At 39.9% G+C, this 19,082-nt stretch overlaps 1 protein-coding gene across 3 annotated transcripts in view; it reads right to left on the bottom strand.

Annotated features, from left to right (window-relative positions):
* Window positions 1–19,082, bottom strand: part of rxfp1 (relaxin family peptide receptor 1) — a 61,171-nt gene that overhangs the window by 19,363 nt on the left and 22,726 nt on the right. For all 3 annotated transcript variants that reach the window (XM_046406761.1, XM_046406762.1, XM_046406763.1), the window contains exons 3-4: window positions 7,497–7,580; window positions 954–1,059 (exon numbers count right to left, since the gene is read on the bottom strand). In XM_046406761.1, the coding sequence (XP_046262717.1) occupies window positions 954–1,059; window positions 7,497–7,580 (190 nt within the window). The remainder of the gene's footprint in view (window positions 1–953; window positions 1,060–7,496; window positions 7,581–19,082) is intronic.

The following is a 19,082-nucleotide window of genomic DNA, read 5'->3' as shown; positions in this document are numbered from 1 at the left end:
ACCTGGATGAGAAAGCACATCTGTGTCTTAGCCAGTGTTCAGTATTTGGTGAGCTGCTTTGTCTCTCAATATTCCAAAAGAGATTGTCACGTTGAAACATTGGCAGTTCATCACAACTCCTTCAAACCACCATTTTATCTACCCGATCTTTTATCTTAGAATCATGGTGCCCATAAATGTAAGAAATAACTTCAAAGATTGCCAACATTTGATGAAAGTCAGAATTATTTTGCTAGTTGGTTCCAAATTTTATTTTCAATGAGAAAAATCTTTTGCTTTAGTCAGCTGTATTTTAAACGCACTAAAGAGAGGCGGGCTAATCCAGGCAATGTGGGACGACTGTAAAAGATCATACAACCTAAATATGCCATAAAGAAAATGCAGAACAAAATGATGCTGTGCCAGTGTCAAAGCAGATATTATGTGAGAGATAATGAGGACAGGCCTTCATCATAATTGTGTTAATGTTCCAGGTCACATAAAAACAGCCTAAAACGATGGGTAAAGACTGAAAAGGGGACGCACTTTCTTTGACAAAGTTTGTAATGAAGTTCACATGTCCTTGGAGAAAATGTGTTAAGAAGGCAAAAAAAAAAAGTATTTCATACAACTTTCTCAAAAGAATTTCAATTTGAATTACATACTTTTTTACAAAGAACTTCAGAGATGTAAGAAACCACCTGTGTGATGCTGGCTCTGTCAAGACTTTCAAGGTCATACACGACTCTTCAGCTGAACGTGAAGGGGTCGCATTCATCACTTTCACTCCCAACACACGTTCATCTTAAATTCAGGCTTCAAGTAACTTACTCACTCATGTGGGGCAATGAAAGGTACTAACAGTGGCAGGCTGCGTCTGCTACAGCACTTCTCACATGCTGTGACAGTCAGGATGAAGGGTTCCTGCTTGAAATCTGGGATATGGAATAAATAAGGGGATAGTTTTTACTCACATCATAGTGACATTTATCGCTACCACTGGAATATCTCGAAGCTGTGTGCTGTCACAGTCCAGCTCCAGGTCTCGACACTGGCAAAGCTCAGGAACAACACCCAGCACTGAGAGATGGATGGGAGAGGCAAGGTACATCAGAAGGTCCGTCAGTCAACGCATCATATTGGGAGTACAAGTGTCAAGAATGGAGCTATCTGGAGGAATGGCAACATAGAGCTGCTGGAGGAGAAAGGAAAGAATGAAAACCAGAATATATTAAAAGTGCCTTGGAGTCGGCAGTTAGTAACAGAACCTGGTCTCACAAGATTGCTTTTTGAATATCCCTGGGTTAAACCTGCTTTGATTATCTTTCATTAAATCTTAGCTCAGATATGCAATGACCAAATAAGATTGTTTAATCAGTCCTTTGACTCAAATGAAAGTCAGATTGAGGACACATCATTATTAGCCACAAAGGATAGTTTATGAAAGGCTCCCCTTTGACAAGCAAACACATTTTCATTTTCAGAGATACTGTAATTACAGGTGAGAGAAATACATTTTAGAAAACTTAATGTTTAATGTTTGACACATCTGATAATCAGAGATGTTATGAGCAAATCCAGATGATTTGATAAGAGATTTTGACATGGTTTATCTGCTGATGCAAGCACTGCATTACCATACTAAATCTGAAGAATAGTAGTCAACTGGGAGAAAATTATTTTTAAAATGTTTTTATAATATGTACAACCCCAGTGGAGATAAATGCTCTGCTTTGCAGTTTTAATGAAATGCAGGACCACACAGAAACTCCATTGAGCAGCCACATTCTATTGAGCCTGGAAATAGTAACACCCAGGTGGATCTCCACATGACTTAATGATGTCAGTCTGAGGTCATTTAAAATATTGCAAATTATACGGCCAGAAAAGCTGCAGTCAACCAGAGAAAATCTTGTGTGACTGAAATTCTACCTACCCTTCAAACAATCAGTGGGTCAGTCGGAAAGAAAAAACATGCCCATTTCATTTTCTGTAAATTAACTAAATCAGCCACACTGCACTCAGTGCACTTATAGCCTAAATGGATTATAAATAAACCTAAAAAGATATTTGCATATCAAATTACATGATTTATTTAATCTATTAAATATATTTACATGATTTCCACAATGTAACTACACTAACTAATGTAGAACAAGAGCTACTGACAGAGATAATATTTTGTTTTATAATAATAACAATAATGATGATAATGACCAGCGGTTTTCATTTCTGCATCTTTGGCAGGGCTCTCCTTCCTCTGGTGTTTGCTGCAGTTTCACATCTCTCACACCCTGGTGCTCTGTTTTTATTTTCTGGCCTGACGCGTGAGCTGTATTTTTGGTCTTCTGTGCCTCTCTGGGCATCTCTTACTGCCTCTTATTTAAGGCACCATGTAGTATTGGCTGCTACTTCTTAATTTCCTCACCGTGACACACTCTAGCTATAATAAATCTAATGTGAGTTAAGGATCTAACTACAATGACTACTGCTACAATGAGTTTTGCACCTCTCAGGCCTACAATAGTCCCATCTCTGATCAGTTCTCCTCTTAGATCTCCAAACACTTCCAAACCTTTTGCTCACACAGAGTTTATCAAAAGCTTGTTTCACATCTCCATGAGATTTTTTCTGATCATCATTAAAGGGCAGGACATTTAATACGTCTTCAGGTCCATCCCCTACGAGTGTACATCCATGTATTTAATTGAAATTTTTGTGTCTGTTTGTCGTGACTTCATGCTATTTTGAAGCACTCCAATTTTTTTTTTCCTCTTCGGCCATTCACTTGCATTATTAAAATCAAACTTTTCTGGTGAATTCAGTTCGCTGCTATATGGAGCTGCTGCGGCTCATTTTTTCTGCCTTCCGGTCAGTTTTCTGTTAATATGCACGTTTACAGGTATACCGTACTTGTCTGACTTATCCAGCACCTCACATCTGTTTCCACCATCCCTTGTTTTATCAAAGATCAAGGTAACTTCTTTGTCCTTCTACGACACTGGGTCTTTGTTTGCAGTCCCTTTCATGCTGCAAAAAATGAACATGTACACAGGTAAAAAAAATAAATAAAATACGGCCATATATATATTGGGGAACACTGTCTGTTGACTTTGACTGCTTGAGAACTAGGAATCACAAAAACAGAGTCGAGAGAGTGCAACAGCTTGATCCAGGATGTTGTGGTGGAGACTCATCATAGCAGTCTGATTTTCCGTTGCTTGATGGCCACTTTGTCCATTTCATATTACTGTAAGTGGACATTAGCTATGAGAGAGACAAGCATGCATCTTGGCTCCATTTCCACTCCCCCCAGGTGCAGTCTGGATGAACAGTTGAAATGTTTTGTGGGCAGTGATCATCTTAAAAATATCTGCTGCTCTTAATCCAAACCTTAAGTGTATTTTTCTTTTTTTTCTTTTCTTCAGCAATCAAGTAAAATAAAAGAAAAAAGCAAAACAAAAAACAACAGATTAAAATAAAAATGTAGCAAATTTGAAGGAACTACTACCGCATAGTTACAGCCATAGTTAACATTTTTTTTAGTGGTTCTGTTCTTTACACAGGACTTGCAGACCTTTTTTTGTCTCATGAAGGAGAAAAACTTTTCCTCTCCTTTATTCTGATTGCTCATTATGTTATTATCTATAATAACAACTCAGTTTGAGGTTGCTCTTCACATATTTCAGCCAAAAGATACACCAGCACAACGTCCATACATTGGGTTGAACATGCATTCTGATAGGTTTTTAGAAAAGAGCATTATGTAGAATCTTACAAATCACACTGCCTTAACAATATGACCCCGCAGTGTATATTTGACATCTTTATACACCTTCAAAAAGACTGGTAAACAGAGACAAAGAAAAATAATTAGTACAGCAGTAAGAGACACAGCTTTGACTCCCACACTGACCAGTTTAAAGAAGCCTACAGGGTGCAGACAACACTATTTTGAAATTGATTTTTTAACTCATTTGGGTTGATGATTGATCATTTTTAATGAGGTCTACATGCATAAAATCTATTTCAGTTAAAGGGCTGAACCAATAAAATAAAAACACTGCATTCGACATTGCATTAAATACGATAAGATAGGCCTTTATTAGTCCCACATTGGGGATACTCACAAATCCCTTCCATGATTAGCTACATCACTGTGGAGAGGTTTATGTTGTGAGAAAACTCCTCATAAGGTCTTCCAAATACATCTATATGAGTGGCATTGAACAGACCCCATACAAATACAACTTGATGATGGTTTCCTGAAGAATGGAAACCTGGATTCCGTCCAGAAACCAGGCCTGCATCTACAGTTGAATCAGGGTTTCAGACAGGGCTAGATGAGCTGCAGTAAAATCTTGCTTGTAAACATGGATCTAAATGGATACAGCATGGATGTCAGCTTTCAAACTACTGTCACATTAGTGGGAGAGTAAATAAGCACAAGCTAAGGAAAGCCCTTATTCAGAATAAAATATTATAATTCACTGTGAGCAAAAAATTCACAAAATGTCACAGCAAAGTTGAAACCTGACAATGTGATTTCCTTTGACATGTGGGTTTTCATCGTCAGGACTTTCTAATTTAGTGCAGGTGGCAAATTAAAAGTATAATTACGTCAATGATTAGGCCATGCATGCATAATTCATTTTTACATTGATCAAGTCTGACAAATCAACAACTGACTAAATATATGGCCATCAAAATATTTACTTCAAAGTACCTGACAAAAATCATGATGAACTTGAAGTAAACTGATAGTACTTCACACTCGGTTTCATTTGCATGATACGTTTAACTTTCGAAACAAGAAAGCCCTTACTAGCCTTGGTTGACATAATGTGAGAGCTGGATAAAATTGGTTTGTTTGCAATAAATATAATAGGGGTTTTCACAGATGACAGATGACTCACACTCTGAGTATAACAAATAAATTTGACTATGCTAAAGAGGCAATTGTTCTTTGGAAACAACTACTATGTTTGTATGTTATTTTTATTTATATCCATATATCCATTTATACATTTTATTTTATTTATTCCGCTACTTAATACTATATTTTCTGCCATTTGTGAAGCTTCTGAAGCAGATAAATAGATATGGTAGATGCTGTTAAGCTGCCAGTATGCTTCATCACAACTGCCCGCGAGATGTTCTTTTTTGCTGTAACCTGTTGGTTTGGATTCACTTGGTTATTATTGCAAACACTTGGCAACAGTGGCAAGGAAAAACTTCCTTTTAAAAGGCAGAAACCTCTGAGCAGACCCCCACTCTAGGTGGGCGGCCATCTGCCTTGACTGGTTGAGTTGTGAGAGAGAGAGAGAGAGAGTGAGAGAGAGAGTGGAAGAGCAAGAGAGTGGGGGTTACATAGACAGAGATACATAACAACAGTGATAACAACAGAGTATTGGAATGACAATGACAATATTAACAATAATGATTTTGACAGTAGTGGTAGTAATAGTAGTAATAATAATAATAATGCAGAAATATAACAGGTGGTAATAACAGTCGTTGGTGTCAAGCAGGACCACAGCAGGAGGTCCAGACACGATCCATAGGAACCTGAGAGACAAGAAAGCACAAAGACTCTGGGGAAGAAGTCAAGTTAGTGAAATGCAAAGATGGGACATGAAAATGTGTGAAAAGAGAATTAGAGGAGGAAAGGAGGACTACTGGTCGGCCTTGAGAAAATTCTGGCAAACCGTCCAGCGCCTCAGGGGGGGAAGCAGTGCCTTGCTAATACTGTTTACAGTGGAAATGGGGAGCTGCTGACTTCAACTGGGGATATTGATGGACAGTGGAAGGAATACTTCGAGGATCTCCTCAATCCTGCTGACAGGTCTTCTGTCATGGAAGCAGAGACTGGGGACTTAGAGGCGGATCCACTCATTACCCAAGCTGAAGTCACTGAGATAGTTGGGAATGGGATGAGATCCGTCCTGGGTACCTTAAGGCTCTGGATGTTGTGGGGCTGTCTTGGTTGACACGACTCTGTAGCATCACGTGGCAGTCGGCGACAGTGCCCTTGGACTGGCAGACCGGGGTGGTGGTCCCTCTATTTAAGAAGGGGGACTGGAGGGTGTGCTCCAACTACAGAGGAATCACACTCGTCAGCCCCCCCGGGAAAGTCTTTTCCAGTGTACTGGAGAGAAGAATTCGACTGATAGTCAAACCTCGGATCCGGGAGGAACAATGCGGCTTTCGCTCTGGTTGTGGAACACTGGACCAGCTCTATACCTTCCGCAGGGTGCTTGAGGGTTCATGGGAGTTTGCCCAACTGGTCCACATGTGTTTTGTGGACTTGGAGAAGGCATTCGACCATGTTCCCTGTGGCATCCTGTGGGAGGTGCTCTGGGAGTATGGGGTCCGGGGCCCTTTGCTAAGGGCTGTGTGGTCTCTGTACTCCCAGAACAGGAGTCTGGTCCGCATTGCCGGCAGTAAGTCAGACCTGTTCCCAGTGCATGTTGGCCTAGGGCAGGGCCGCCCTTTGTCACCGGTCCTGTCCATTATTTTTATAGGCAGAATTTCTAGGTGTAGCCAGGGACCGGAAGGTGTCTGGTTTGGAAACCACAAGATTTCATTTCTGCTTTTTGTTTTTTGATGTTTTCCTGTTGGCTTCTTCAAGCCAGGACCTTCAGCATGCGCTGGGGAGGTTTGCAGCCGAGTGTGGAGTGGCTGGGATGAGAATCAGCACCTCCAAATCCAAAGCCATGGTTCGACCGGAAAAAGGTGGTCTGCCCCCTCCAGGTTGGAGGAGAGTTTCTGCCTCAAGTGGAAGAGTTTAAGTATCTTGGGATCCTGTTCAAGAGTGAGGGAAGATGGGAGCGCGAGATTGACAGGTGGATCGGTGCAGCGACAGCAGTAATGCAGTCGTTGTATCGGCCCGTCGTGGTAAAGAGGGACCTCAGCCGTAAGGTGAAGGTCTCAATTTACCAGTCAATCTACGTTCCTACCCTCACCTATGGTCATGAACTTTGGGTCATGACCGAAAGAACGAGATCTTGGATACAAGCGGTTGAAATGAGCTGGGGTGATGGGGTGTTCCCTTAGGGATAGGGTGAGGAGCTCTGTCACCCGGGAGGAGCTCAGAGTGGAGCCGCTGCTCCTCCATATTGAGAGTCAGTTGAGGTGACTCGGGTGTCTGTTTCGGATGCCCCCTGCACGCCTTCCTGGGGAGGTGTTCAGGGCATGCCCCACTGGGAGGAGGTCCCGAGAAAGACCCAGGACACGCTAGAGGGACTATGTCACTTGGCTGGCCTGGGAATGCCTTGGGGTCCACCCAGAAGAGCTAGAGGAAGTGTGTGGGGAGAGGGAAGTCTGGGCATCCCTGCTCAAGCTGCTGCCCCTGCAACCCGGTTTCGGATAAAGCGGAAGAAGATGGATGGATGGATGGAAGGATACATGACGGCTGTAAGTTATTTTCAAGAAACCTAAAAAGTTACGTATAAGTACAAATCAACCAAAACATGTCTTTAAATATGCAGTTTAGAAAAAAAAATATTAGTACTCACAGCATATATTGGACTTTGTTTCAGCATTTGAGCTGGGCATTCCGAAATACTTGTCGAAAAGATGGGGCCATCCATTATTATCTCCTTGAAAATAAAATGAGACAGACAAGGGCAGAGATTAAAACCCTTTGTTTGTCCATCGGAACATTTTCAATAATTATGCGTCATGAGTTCAAATGTTCCATTCTGTCAGACCACAAGCCAGACAATACACAGTTTATTTCTCTTTCTCTTCACTCTTGTTACACAAAGATGGCTCTGCTTCAATGTAGAGAAATAGGAAGGTCTTTCCTGTTGCTTTATGATGGCGAGGGAATGTAAAAGAGATTGGACATAAAGATGTTACTAGATTAGACTAGACTCTGATATTTTTGATAGCTTTCAATTGGACATTGAGAGTTGTTGAAAAATTACTTGAAATATTGCTGAAATCACAATATGGCCAGGTGCAATATCGAAATTGCAGGAGCTACAATTTTTTTTCCTAAAGGTAAAAAGCACCACAACATACAGTTATAAATGAAGCACTTCAACAAAGATGCCTTGGTCTACAAGTCATATTCAGTAGACATAAGGGAACATACTTGTTTGGTACAGACCCTAGCAAAATTCATATCATCATTTCTCAGTGAAAATAACATGCCAACATTACCATTCCCACTTTAATCATGTCTCATATTAAAATTGTGATACTTGCCAAGGTCAAGGATTAAATTTCACATTCAGCTTTAATTGATTTGCTCAAACCACGGTCTAAAACCCAAGTACACTTGAAAATATACAATGCTTCAATTCCTGTGAGACTGATGCAGAGCTAGGAAATACTAGGACCAAACTACTGTAAAAACCCTCTATCCTGCCTTAGCAGACTCACTCACCACACATCCATTCAGATTCCAGAAAAGACTCTTCACTTTTTCCAATTATTCATCAAAGTACTTAAACCCTCATGTTTTCATGTAACTTGCAACTTTAATCAAGATTTAATTGTTAAACCACTGGTAATTGCATCCCCTTTTGAGGTTTTTGCTTGGAAACCATTTTAAGTGTTTTTTTTTTTTTTTTTTTTTCTGACTTCTTTTAGTTTTTATTCAGTATATGTTTAAAAGAGGAAGAGTTTGGCCCTACTTCAGCAATAATGTACTATCTCTCTCTACAGCCACACTAACAGTTCTGAGAGACTGTAATTTTATTGAGTTGTTAACATCAGCACATCAACATCCTCATAATGACAATGGAAACACACTCATGTGTAGCACCATTATGTCTTGACCAAAGTGATGGAGCAACTTACTGACCAACACTGCAATCCCATGATTGTTTTAGGGAATAGAATAAATATGAAGCATAGCTAGCCTAGAGAAAGAAAAGAAAATGCAAAGTGAAAAGTCCAATTCAACCTGTCCTCATGGACTGTATTGATTCTGAATTAAACAGAGCCACTCTAAAGTCTGTGGCCGGTTTGATTCCCCTCGGACTGGCAGGAAAAACAGGAAACCCTCTCCCCCTACATTAGCAATGGCTGACATGCCCTTGAGCAAGGCACCTGCCTGACATGGCAGCCCAGTGCTCCTGTGTGTTTCACTGCATGTTGCATGTTTGTGTTCAACCAGTGGTGGGTTAAATGCACAGAAGAATTTCAGTGTGTATGTAAAAAATATACTAAAACTAAGTTAGAAGTTTGAAATTGAAGTACACATAACATATAGACAGATGACAGATTAGATGACTGAGAGATTAGATGACAAAACAAACATACTGTCTTGGTAAGGTGTTGGTGTCAGGATTTGTCAGTGTCCTTCCTGTATTTCCTGTGTTCTCCTCTGTTTTCCTCTCCTAATGTTTGTGTTTTGTCTCTGTTTGTCTGTTTCATCTGTTCCCGTGTGTCTGTGAGTATGCAGAGCTGGGCATGGTGACCTAGTTGTCTCTTCCTCTTCCCTTGGTATTTTCTTCATGCTCCTGATGAGCCCTTGGATAACTTTTGTCTCCCTGTGCTTCAGGTTCATTCCTGCTCTTTTTTTGCCCTCCACGTCCAGCTCTGTGCAGATGTTCTCTCTGGATCTCCTGTCTGTCTGAAAACTCTTCCATCTTCCTCACCTGCCACACCTACTCTAGCCTCCTACAGATCTCAGACCATCTCCCCTTTGGACAGTTATTGGACTCTCTATACTCAACAAAGAACTCTCATCAATGTACAATAAAGACTGTTGTTCCTTTTCTCCTGCCTCCATGTCTCAAGTGTGTTTTGCATTGTGGGTCTACTGAGCTATTCAGTACAAATTGTAACAGCTGGGCCAGCCACCAGAACAGCCTCAGCACACCTTGGCACGGATTCTACAGTGCTTTGGAACTCTTTCTTCCAGATGATATTCCCTCATTTAGTGCTTTATTGATGATGGTGGTGAGTGCTGTGGATTTAAAATCTCCCATATATTCAAATCCCATATATTCATATATTCACTGTCATCCGGGAAAAGACTCCTTTCATGATATAAATGTTGTATAAATCATATATAGGATAAAGGTAATCACTTAGAACAACTTCATATTTCTTTGCAGTGACTCTTCCTTCTGGGGAAAAATGGACCCAAACTGTGTCAGCAAAATGCCCTCCGCTGCATAGCGAGCCACCGGTTCCCCCAAACTGCAGGTCAAGCTCTCACACAGAGAGCATGAGAAAATGGTGAAAGATCCCTCATCTGACCATATCTCTGTAGATCAGTGCACCACTGAACTCTTAAGTGTACACCTTAGGTTTTACATGAAGCCCTACCATAATATCCCTCATCTGCACTGATACTCTCAGCCACCTGAGACCTGAAGAGGTGCTCTTCCATTACATATCACTCTGAGGCATGAGCATTATGGTCATCAATGGTAATCAGTTTCCTATTTACTGATGTTTCCCATTTAAATGCACATACCACTTTAGTCACTGTTGCTTTGGAAACACTGGTCATTTGACCAGTCTTTGTGACTGAAGTTCCTGCCACCCATGTCTCAACAATGAACCCAATGTTTTTCAGAGGAAATCAGAATCATCTAGGCCTACTCAGCATATATTGCACAGATCACAAGTGGATTTTAACTTTGCTTTATTATTATTCATTATGTATATACAGTTAATTATGTTTTTCCATGCATTTGTTCCATTTTTTACATAACATCTGTATATCACATTAAAATCATGTTGCAGTTTTCTGTCTATTCTAACAAACACAAATATTATTATTACTTACTGTCAGACATTTCATCTTTTCAACATGAGTAAATGAGTAGTAAAATGGTGACTCTTTTGAACAGCACATCTTTAAAACATTTACGCAGCTTCTGGCTGTACTGTCTTACAACATAATTAGCCATATATCTGTGTCTATAGCTGCATAGTCATCTGTATTTGTATTCATATAGCAATGGTGTTGTATATAAATCCATTTTTGCACTGAATTATAGTTACTTGTAGTTCTCAAATATTTCCCAAATCTCCGCCAAATGTTGCATTTGTAAGAAATAAGTCCATTTAAGTGAAATTTCCTTAGTACTGACATACTAATTGGAACCTGGTCCAACGCCAAATGTGTCTCCATGTTGAGTTGCTGGAGGAGTCGCTTGAACTTGCAGCCAAAATGTTATTGACGAATCCCACATTTTCTGATCTAAATTGCTCACACAAAAGTCACTGGGCTGTCATATTTCACATTTTATGAGTGGGTAGGCACTCCAAACACACAAATATACGTGTACATGCACTGAAAAGGTGAATTTTGCCCCCCCCCCCCCCCTTTAATCATTTGCACTGTGTCCAAACAAAAAAACAAAGAAGACCCCAATTAAGTGAAATGCTGATTCACACTAGAACAATTTTCGGATGCTTTATTTGTGTTTGAATTATTTATTGTGGATTCCTGGATGTCTGGACAAGGCAAATTTGCACAGGATTAACAACACAGAAGACATCTGTGTTAATTACAAAACAAAGGAGGACCCAAGATAATACTGGTCATACTTATCTAGAGATTAGGGCTTGTGTAGATTGTGTTCCACAGTTAGAGCAATTTTTTGATGTATGGTCTCAGTGTATTTAGTTTCTTCTATGAACACACACAAGGATGCACATGTGTGCCACAGGCTGGAGTCAGAAAGCGTGGTTGTAGTGGGCAACAGCAAAAAGCAGCAATTAGCCAATAAAAGGGGGTTGGAATCAAAGTAGATTTCAAGATATACAAACAACCTTTTCAAACATTTAAAGGGGTTTAGCAGTATGGAGAATTCTTAATTCCAGGACAACTGCTCATAATTCTAGAATATCTGAAATGTTTCCAGATGTCTGGTCACCCTAGCCACATATTTTTCTTTTTATTAAAATCTCTCCAACTGTTAGGTGCATTCCCATTGAATTAGGTTGACAGACAGGTTTTGCTTTTTATTTTACTTATCTTATTTTATTTTATTTTATTCTATTACTATATGCTACTCGTTCTTACATTCTATGTATGCACCAATCACCAGGACAAATTCCTAGTAATGTGAAACCTCTTCACTTACATGGCAATAAAGATGATTCTCATTCTGATTCTGAAAACATCACTGTGCCTATTGATAGCATCAGAGAGCTGCTAGCATGACTGTTGTTCTTTTATAAAGTATTAATTAAAAAAATGCTGAAACATTGGATTAGCGCCTCTTTGCTTTGTAAAGTCCCCTTTAATGATTTTTTTCCCCCCCGTGGGCTTGTATAATTCTATCCAGCCCATGTATACTTAGATAGATATCACAAACCAGTCTGCAAACCCATTAAAGGAACCAACGATATGTAGTAGTACAAAACAATTTGCTGAGATTTGTGATCAAAGCAACAGCTGTAGTGTTGGGGCTATCAAACCGTGTCCTCGCTCTGTCATTTACTGTCAATTTATGCTTTCTTATTTTCTACGGTTCTGTGGGTAAAAGCACTTCTGAAGCGGTGGGTTGTCTCTCGTTCATTTGCTGCTGTTTGGATAGAAAATGCAAATCTCCCAAAGTGTGGATGCTATGACTCAATAAGCTGTCATAGAAGCAGCTATGATAGTAAGAGCGTGCTCCTGGCACTATTTGATCAGCTTCCATAAGTTTGGATGCAGGGCACACAAGTTCAAATATTGAGCAAAGTGAGAGAGATAGAGGTAGCTATTCTCATAGAGTGAAAATGCATTAACTATGTACAAACCTAATTTGCAGAGACGGGTCATGGCCAGTACATTATCTGTTCAAAGCTATGTTCGAAATCACATTACAAAATGGGAAACACTTAAGAAAAATGTTGCCAGTGAATATGTGCTCTCTCTGGATACTGATGTGCCTTTTGAAGACACTGCTATTTCCTAATGGTTTTCTCTATTGTCCCTCTCTGTCACTATCGGAAATATTGATGACTGAAAAGTGCAAGATGTACATCTTTTAAATGAGTGTGTAATTTCTGATGAGATGTAAACTACACTATATAGACAAAAGTATTAGGCCACCTGACCATTACACTGACAGGGACTTTAGTCACATCATATTCTAAATACAAAGACAACTTTACAACATTAACCAACATTAAGCCATGTCTTTATGGAGCTTTGCTTTGTGCACTGGGACACAGTCATGCTGGAATAGAAAAGGACCTTCCCCAAACTATTGCCACAAAGTTGGAAGCATAGCATTGTGCAAAATGTCTTGGTATGTTGAAGCACTGGAAGTAAGGGGCCTAGCTCAGCCATAGAAAAACAACCCCATACCACACCTGAATTCAAATAATAAAGAGGTGTGTGCAAATACTTTTGTCTATATAGTGTATCTGCCTATAACCACAAGCTTGAATTAAGAAACAGCTTGGGATGTGTTATTAAGTATGCTATTGATTGGTGATGTCAGGTTACTCTGACCTTCTTTTTTTCCTCCCAGGGTGTGTTGGCTTTTGATCATGTAGGATTTTATAATGTGACTAATTGGACTCAACTATTTTTTTTTTTTTTTAAGATACTTTATTAATCCCAAGCTGGGAAATTACTTCTCTGCATTTAACCCATCACTGATTGAAACACACACACATGCAACATGCAACATGCAGTGAAACACACAGGAGCAGTGGGCTGCATCAAGCGCCTGGGGGGCATATATTGGGGGTTATGTGCCTTGCTCAATGATGTCTTTGAAACACCTCTACCTTAAATAATTAGTTCTTGTTGGGTCTAATATTGATTTTCATATTGATGGGTGTCATCACTCCTCGTTTATCTTTGTGCCTTGGTTATTAAGTTGCATGTATGAAAGGTATGATGGAAACTCCTTTGATAAATGTATCCTGCATGAAAATTTTTTACAAAACTATGATGAGAGCTATACCATACTGACAACACATGAAGAAGATGGTTGGGGCGTCATTAGTACTTGGATGAGAGACCACCTGGGAATACTTGCTGTTTGTTGGGAAGGGGGTGCATGCACACATAGCAGCCAGAAGCAGTAATGTGCCAAGGGATTCATGTCTGTTTCATAGTTTCATGGATTCCATTATACCGCACTGCACAAGTTGTTTTACTCAAGTTGTTTTTGCCTTCCACTTTCTGTCACAGTGGATTGGCATCCACAGGCTGTGATATCATATTATTGACTACTAACATGGCATGCTGCACCTGATTTATATCATATTGGCACAAAGCCTGGACCCTCTGTAACAGAATCAACGCTCTGCAGAGCCGTGTTCACTATCAACACGCTCAGGGAGGCCTACATCCTGATGCTGATGGAAACACGGCACACTGATTTTGTGTGCTTTTAAGCACGGACTGAAAAGCTGCAATCACTTCAAGGTACGAGGTGGGGTAGTATGTCTTTACATTAATGAACACTGCTACACAACCCTCCTAATTAGAGAGATGCTGTGCACCAAGGACATTAAACTGTTCCTGAGTCTATGTACCCATCCTATTTACTTTAGGAAGTGTGAAGTACATCCATTCAAAGGCAAATGAGCGCTCTGCATCTTTGTGGATCCTGAACAATGTGCAGAAGATATAGTTGCTGTCATATGCCCTCAATTTAATCACAGGCAATTTTAACCACTGCACAGCAGCTTTTATGAACATGTTCTTTGACCCACAAGACATGGCAAAGATACTGTACCAATGCTATGTCCAAGTTAAAGGAGTCTACAAATCTATACTATTTCCACCACACACTACACAGAATACACTAGCACTTCAAGGTTGTCTGCACTGCAAAGTGCAGGAGAAGTTCATTGATCCTTCCTGGGACTTGAAACAACACACAGGTGTTGTAAGGTCATGCATATCACACTGTTATTGCTGACACAGTCGTTCAGAACAGCATATCCTCTGTGATCAAACAGATTTAACTCTTACTGATCAAGAGAAAAAGTGCTTTTGAGTTGGACAATCTCTCTTTGCAATTGGAGATTGAATATGAAACACAGAGGGCCAAGCTATGTTACAAACAAAATGTTTAAAGCAAACTGAGCAACAACAATTTAAGCTCAGCATATGACAGTGTCAGAACCACTGTTGGGTTAAACAACAAAGCAAAGGGTATTTTCAGAAGTTTTAGAAGTGATGAAAGTCAGCAGCAAAATTGTTGGCTCTCAAAAGATAAATCTATCTAAAAGTGTGCAACCAACAGTTGATAAAGAAAACATAATACATCTCACATTACCCAACCCCTGCACTTGCACAGCATGCCTGTTCTCCCTTCTTTTTGCACTATTGTAACTTTTGTACTTTCTGTGCACCTTTTACTCCTGTATTTTTCTTTTTTTTACCTATGTTTTTCTATAAGTTTTTATGAGTTTTTTTTCTTTACATTTATTTATTTATTTTTTGGTGACACTAGAGCAGAACCAATTGCTCCTCTGGAACAAATAAAGGTCTTATACACTTTCTTGGCAAGTTGGCATTTGATTGAACAGAGCTAAACAAAAGCTTTGCTTTATGGTCTTATGTAATTTTTAGGTGTGGGGCAAGGGTAGCTCTCTTCAAGCAGGTACAAAGACTTTCCTGTGACAGTCATATGTTAAATATACCAGTAATAACATCAGTTATGATGCAATCCAGTGCAGCACCACCAAAAACTGTGTGAATATTTTTTTAAAATATTCATGCAGCCTGACATAATTGGTTCATAAGCACAAATATTATTTTGTTTTCATACATCAAATAATAAAACGAAATTAAACAAATGTGAATGTTACTTTAATGTTTGCTCTAAGTGCATAAAGCCAAAAGTTAAAACACAGTAAGTAGTATTTCTGTAATGATAACTGTATTTGTATAGCACCTTTCAAAAAACAGGTTTCCAAAGTCCTTAACAAACAGTTAAAATCAGCTGTAATCAGCTGCTGTAAAAGTGATCAGTAAAATCTTAAAATCAATTCTAAAATGGACTGGTAGCCAGTGCAGGGAGGCTAGCATAGAGATGAGGTGATGTGATGCTGACTTTTAAAACCAGTGAGCAGTTGGAAGAGATGAAAACTCACCTCTTCCAACTGTATCTTCTCTCCTAACAACCCTAAACCCTAAACACCTCTTACTCTCTCATGTTCTCCTGCTTTCTACTCTTGCTCTTCTACTTGAGCACTTTTAATTATGTTTTAGCTCTTATTCCTTTAGTCTAATTCTATTGTAATGAATCTTGTGATTCTGCAAGTCTCTTTGGATAAAAGCGTCTGCTAAATGAGGTGTAATGTAATGTAAGTGAGTGTGGTTTAATTTCTAAGTAAGTTGTGATGAGCTACAGTTGTAGTATGCAATCCCTTATGACAACATGAAGTAGTAATGTTATGTTCTGATTATGATTGAAGATAAGAAAGATACAGCTGGTAAGGTACAAGTGTCTATGGGCCTGTGAGCTATGGAAGGTAAAACTGCATAGTTTGTGAACTGTTCATGATGGCGAAACACTGTCTGTGGTAGAAAAACATTGTCTATATAATCTCATTATAATCACTGTAAGCCTGAAGAGAACATCTCATTGTAACCTTGCATAAAAGAATTATTTAAAAAAATATATATATATACGAAAAGGCCTGGAAATAATGGTGTCTGATGCTAGCAATAACTTAGGCTAGAACTGGAAACAGGCCTGGGGAAGAGAAACATTGGTGTAATCTGTGCTTAAGAAGTAATTAAAAAATAAAGTGGAAAATCCCTGAAATAACCAAGGAATAGATAAGCAGGTGCAAGATAAAGCAAAATGAAGCCTTTTGATTTACATCAGTCATCCTCTTACATTTTGTCTCTGTTATCCGGGATCTGTCAGAACCTTAAAAATATAATTAAGATTCATTGTCCATAAGGATTCTCTGTCATGTTTAGAAGCACTAAATCAGTAAAGAGGAAACTGCCTTCACACCTTTAAGAGTGAGGCACTAAAGCTCCCATGAGATATCATTACCTTCTTAAGATGATGTATGTTCTGTTGAACCAGAACAGTGAGGGATCAAAAGTGTAAAAAGCACATTAAGTTATAGAGAGAAGGAACTGTTTTTATTGGTTGGACCATTATCACCCTCTAAAGCTGTATAAGGTCACTACTTTTCTAAGACTAAAACTAAAACTAAAAAGAAAATACTCCCATATAAACATGGGTTATGAACACAAAAGACAGACAAGACAGTGCAAATACAAAGGACAACAGTACAATAACAGTATAGACAATAAATACAGTGTAGAACAATACAATACAATACCAATAATAACACATAAATGTCTTTACTATCCAGGTGGGTAAGGGCCCGGTGGAGGGTGAGGGTGGGACAATGCACGAACTGCAGGGGGTCCAGAGAGGGTGACAGCAGGGTCTTGCTGTGCCTCATGATGAGCCTCTCGAAGCACTTTGTGATGATGGGTGTGAGTGTGACGGCATGGTAGTCATTGAGGCAGGACACTGGAGATTTGAGACAATGGTAGTGGTTTTGAAACATGCGGGAGCAATGGCGCTGCCCAGGGAGATGCCGAAGTTGTCAGTGAAGAAATCTGCTAGCACATCATCTGAACACTGCCAGGAATGTTGTCTGGCCCAGCAGCCTTTCAGGAGTTAGAGTAGAGTAGGGATTTCTTATCACATCAGCTGTGGAAAGACAGAGCCCCTGGTCACAGGTCGGAGGGGTGGTCTTCCTTGCCACAGTGTGTTCTGTGCCTCAGACCGTGCATAGAAGTGGTTCAGCACATCTGAAAGGGAGCTATCACTGTCACAGGCAGGTGGGGTCGCTCTGTAGTTAAGTGTCGCCCCTGTCCTGGAAGCAGCTGTGGATTCTCTGGGCATATGTGTGCTTAGCCACTCTGATGGCCCAGGACAGTTTGGCCCTTGCTGTTTTTAGGGCTGTCCTGCCACCATCTCTGAAGGCTGAGTCTCTGATCTTTAGTAGTGCACGCACCTCCACAGTCATCCAGGGCACCCCAAGCGTGTGGTGATGAACTTGGAGACAATCACGTCGTCAATGTATTTGTTGATGTAGCTGGTCACTGATGACATGTATTCCTCCAAATTGATAGAGTTGTCACTGGTTGCAACCACCCTGAACATCTGCCAGTCAGCATGCTCAAAACAGTCCTGAAGAGCAGAGATGGCTCCCGCTGCTTCACTAACAGTTTGGCACGTTTGATGAGAAGCCTATACGCCGGAATTAGCATAACAGAGATGTGGTCTGATTGCCCAACAATACACACCGGGGATGTCTGTGTGAACAAGGTCAAGTTGGACCATGTTGTTGCAAAGTCCATATGCTGGTGAAATCTAGTGAGAACTGATTTGAGATTTGCATGGTTGAACTCCCCCCACCGCCACCGCCGCCGCCGCCGCCAACAATAAACAGCCCATCAGGGTGAGGAGGTTAGCCTAATGGTTAATTAACTACTACATTAGAGAAAGCAAAAGACAAAATAAATTTTAATAAGTTTTGGGGCTGTTTTTAAATCCGTTTGTGAATCTTCAAAGTTGTTGGGTATAAGAAATCTACATTTTAATAGCCATGCACGGTTAAGACCCCACACTTGTTTAAACTTGCTACATCTAAGAGCCAATATTTGAATATATTTGATATTATTTTCAAACCACAGATGTGAATCCACAGTTTGATAAACCATAGAATAATCAGACTTTGACTGAGTCACTTTGAACTGTGGCTTCAAAGACAGACTAATTTGTGACTCAGTCTGTATCATTGTGATGATAGACGTAAGTTAAATGGCACAAACAGTATGACGTTCAATCAAATTAAATTGAAAAATGGTTTGCATTATTGTAGTTCAGAGATCAACAGCCATAGTTATACAAAAGGGGGGCAGAGGGAGAGGGCCAATCTGTGGGAGCATTGTGTTGTAGCCTGCACGCTATTTGAAGTCCAAGTCAAAGAAGAGACACACATGCCTGCAGACAAACAGACAGGAAAAAATAATTTTCATTTCTTACTGAAAACAAACCCCCTTGAACCATCTGTTAGTGTCTTAAACAAGGCAGAATGAGGCTCCTCTTCTGTGGACACCTTGCTGTCAATGTGTAAAAATGAACCAGATCAAACAAAAGAACATGGAAATATGATTTCAAGCAATA

The sequence above is a fragment of the Scatophagus argus genome, chromosome 12, assembly GCF_020382885.2.
Source record: "Scatophagus argus isolate fScaArg1 chromosome 12, fScaArg1.pri, whole genome shotgun sequence".
NCBI lineage: Eukaryota > Metazoa > Chordata > Actinopteri > Scatophagidae > Scatophagus > Scatophagus argus.
The sequence above is the reverse complement of the archived record's forward strand: the minus strand, read 5'-3'. Positions and strand labels throughout refer to the sequence as shown.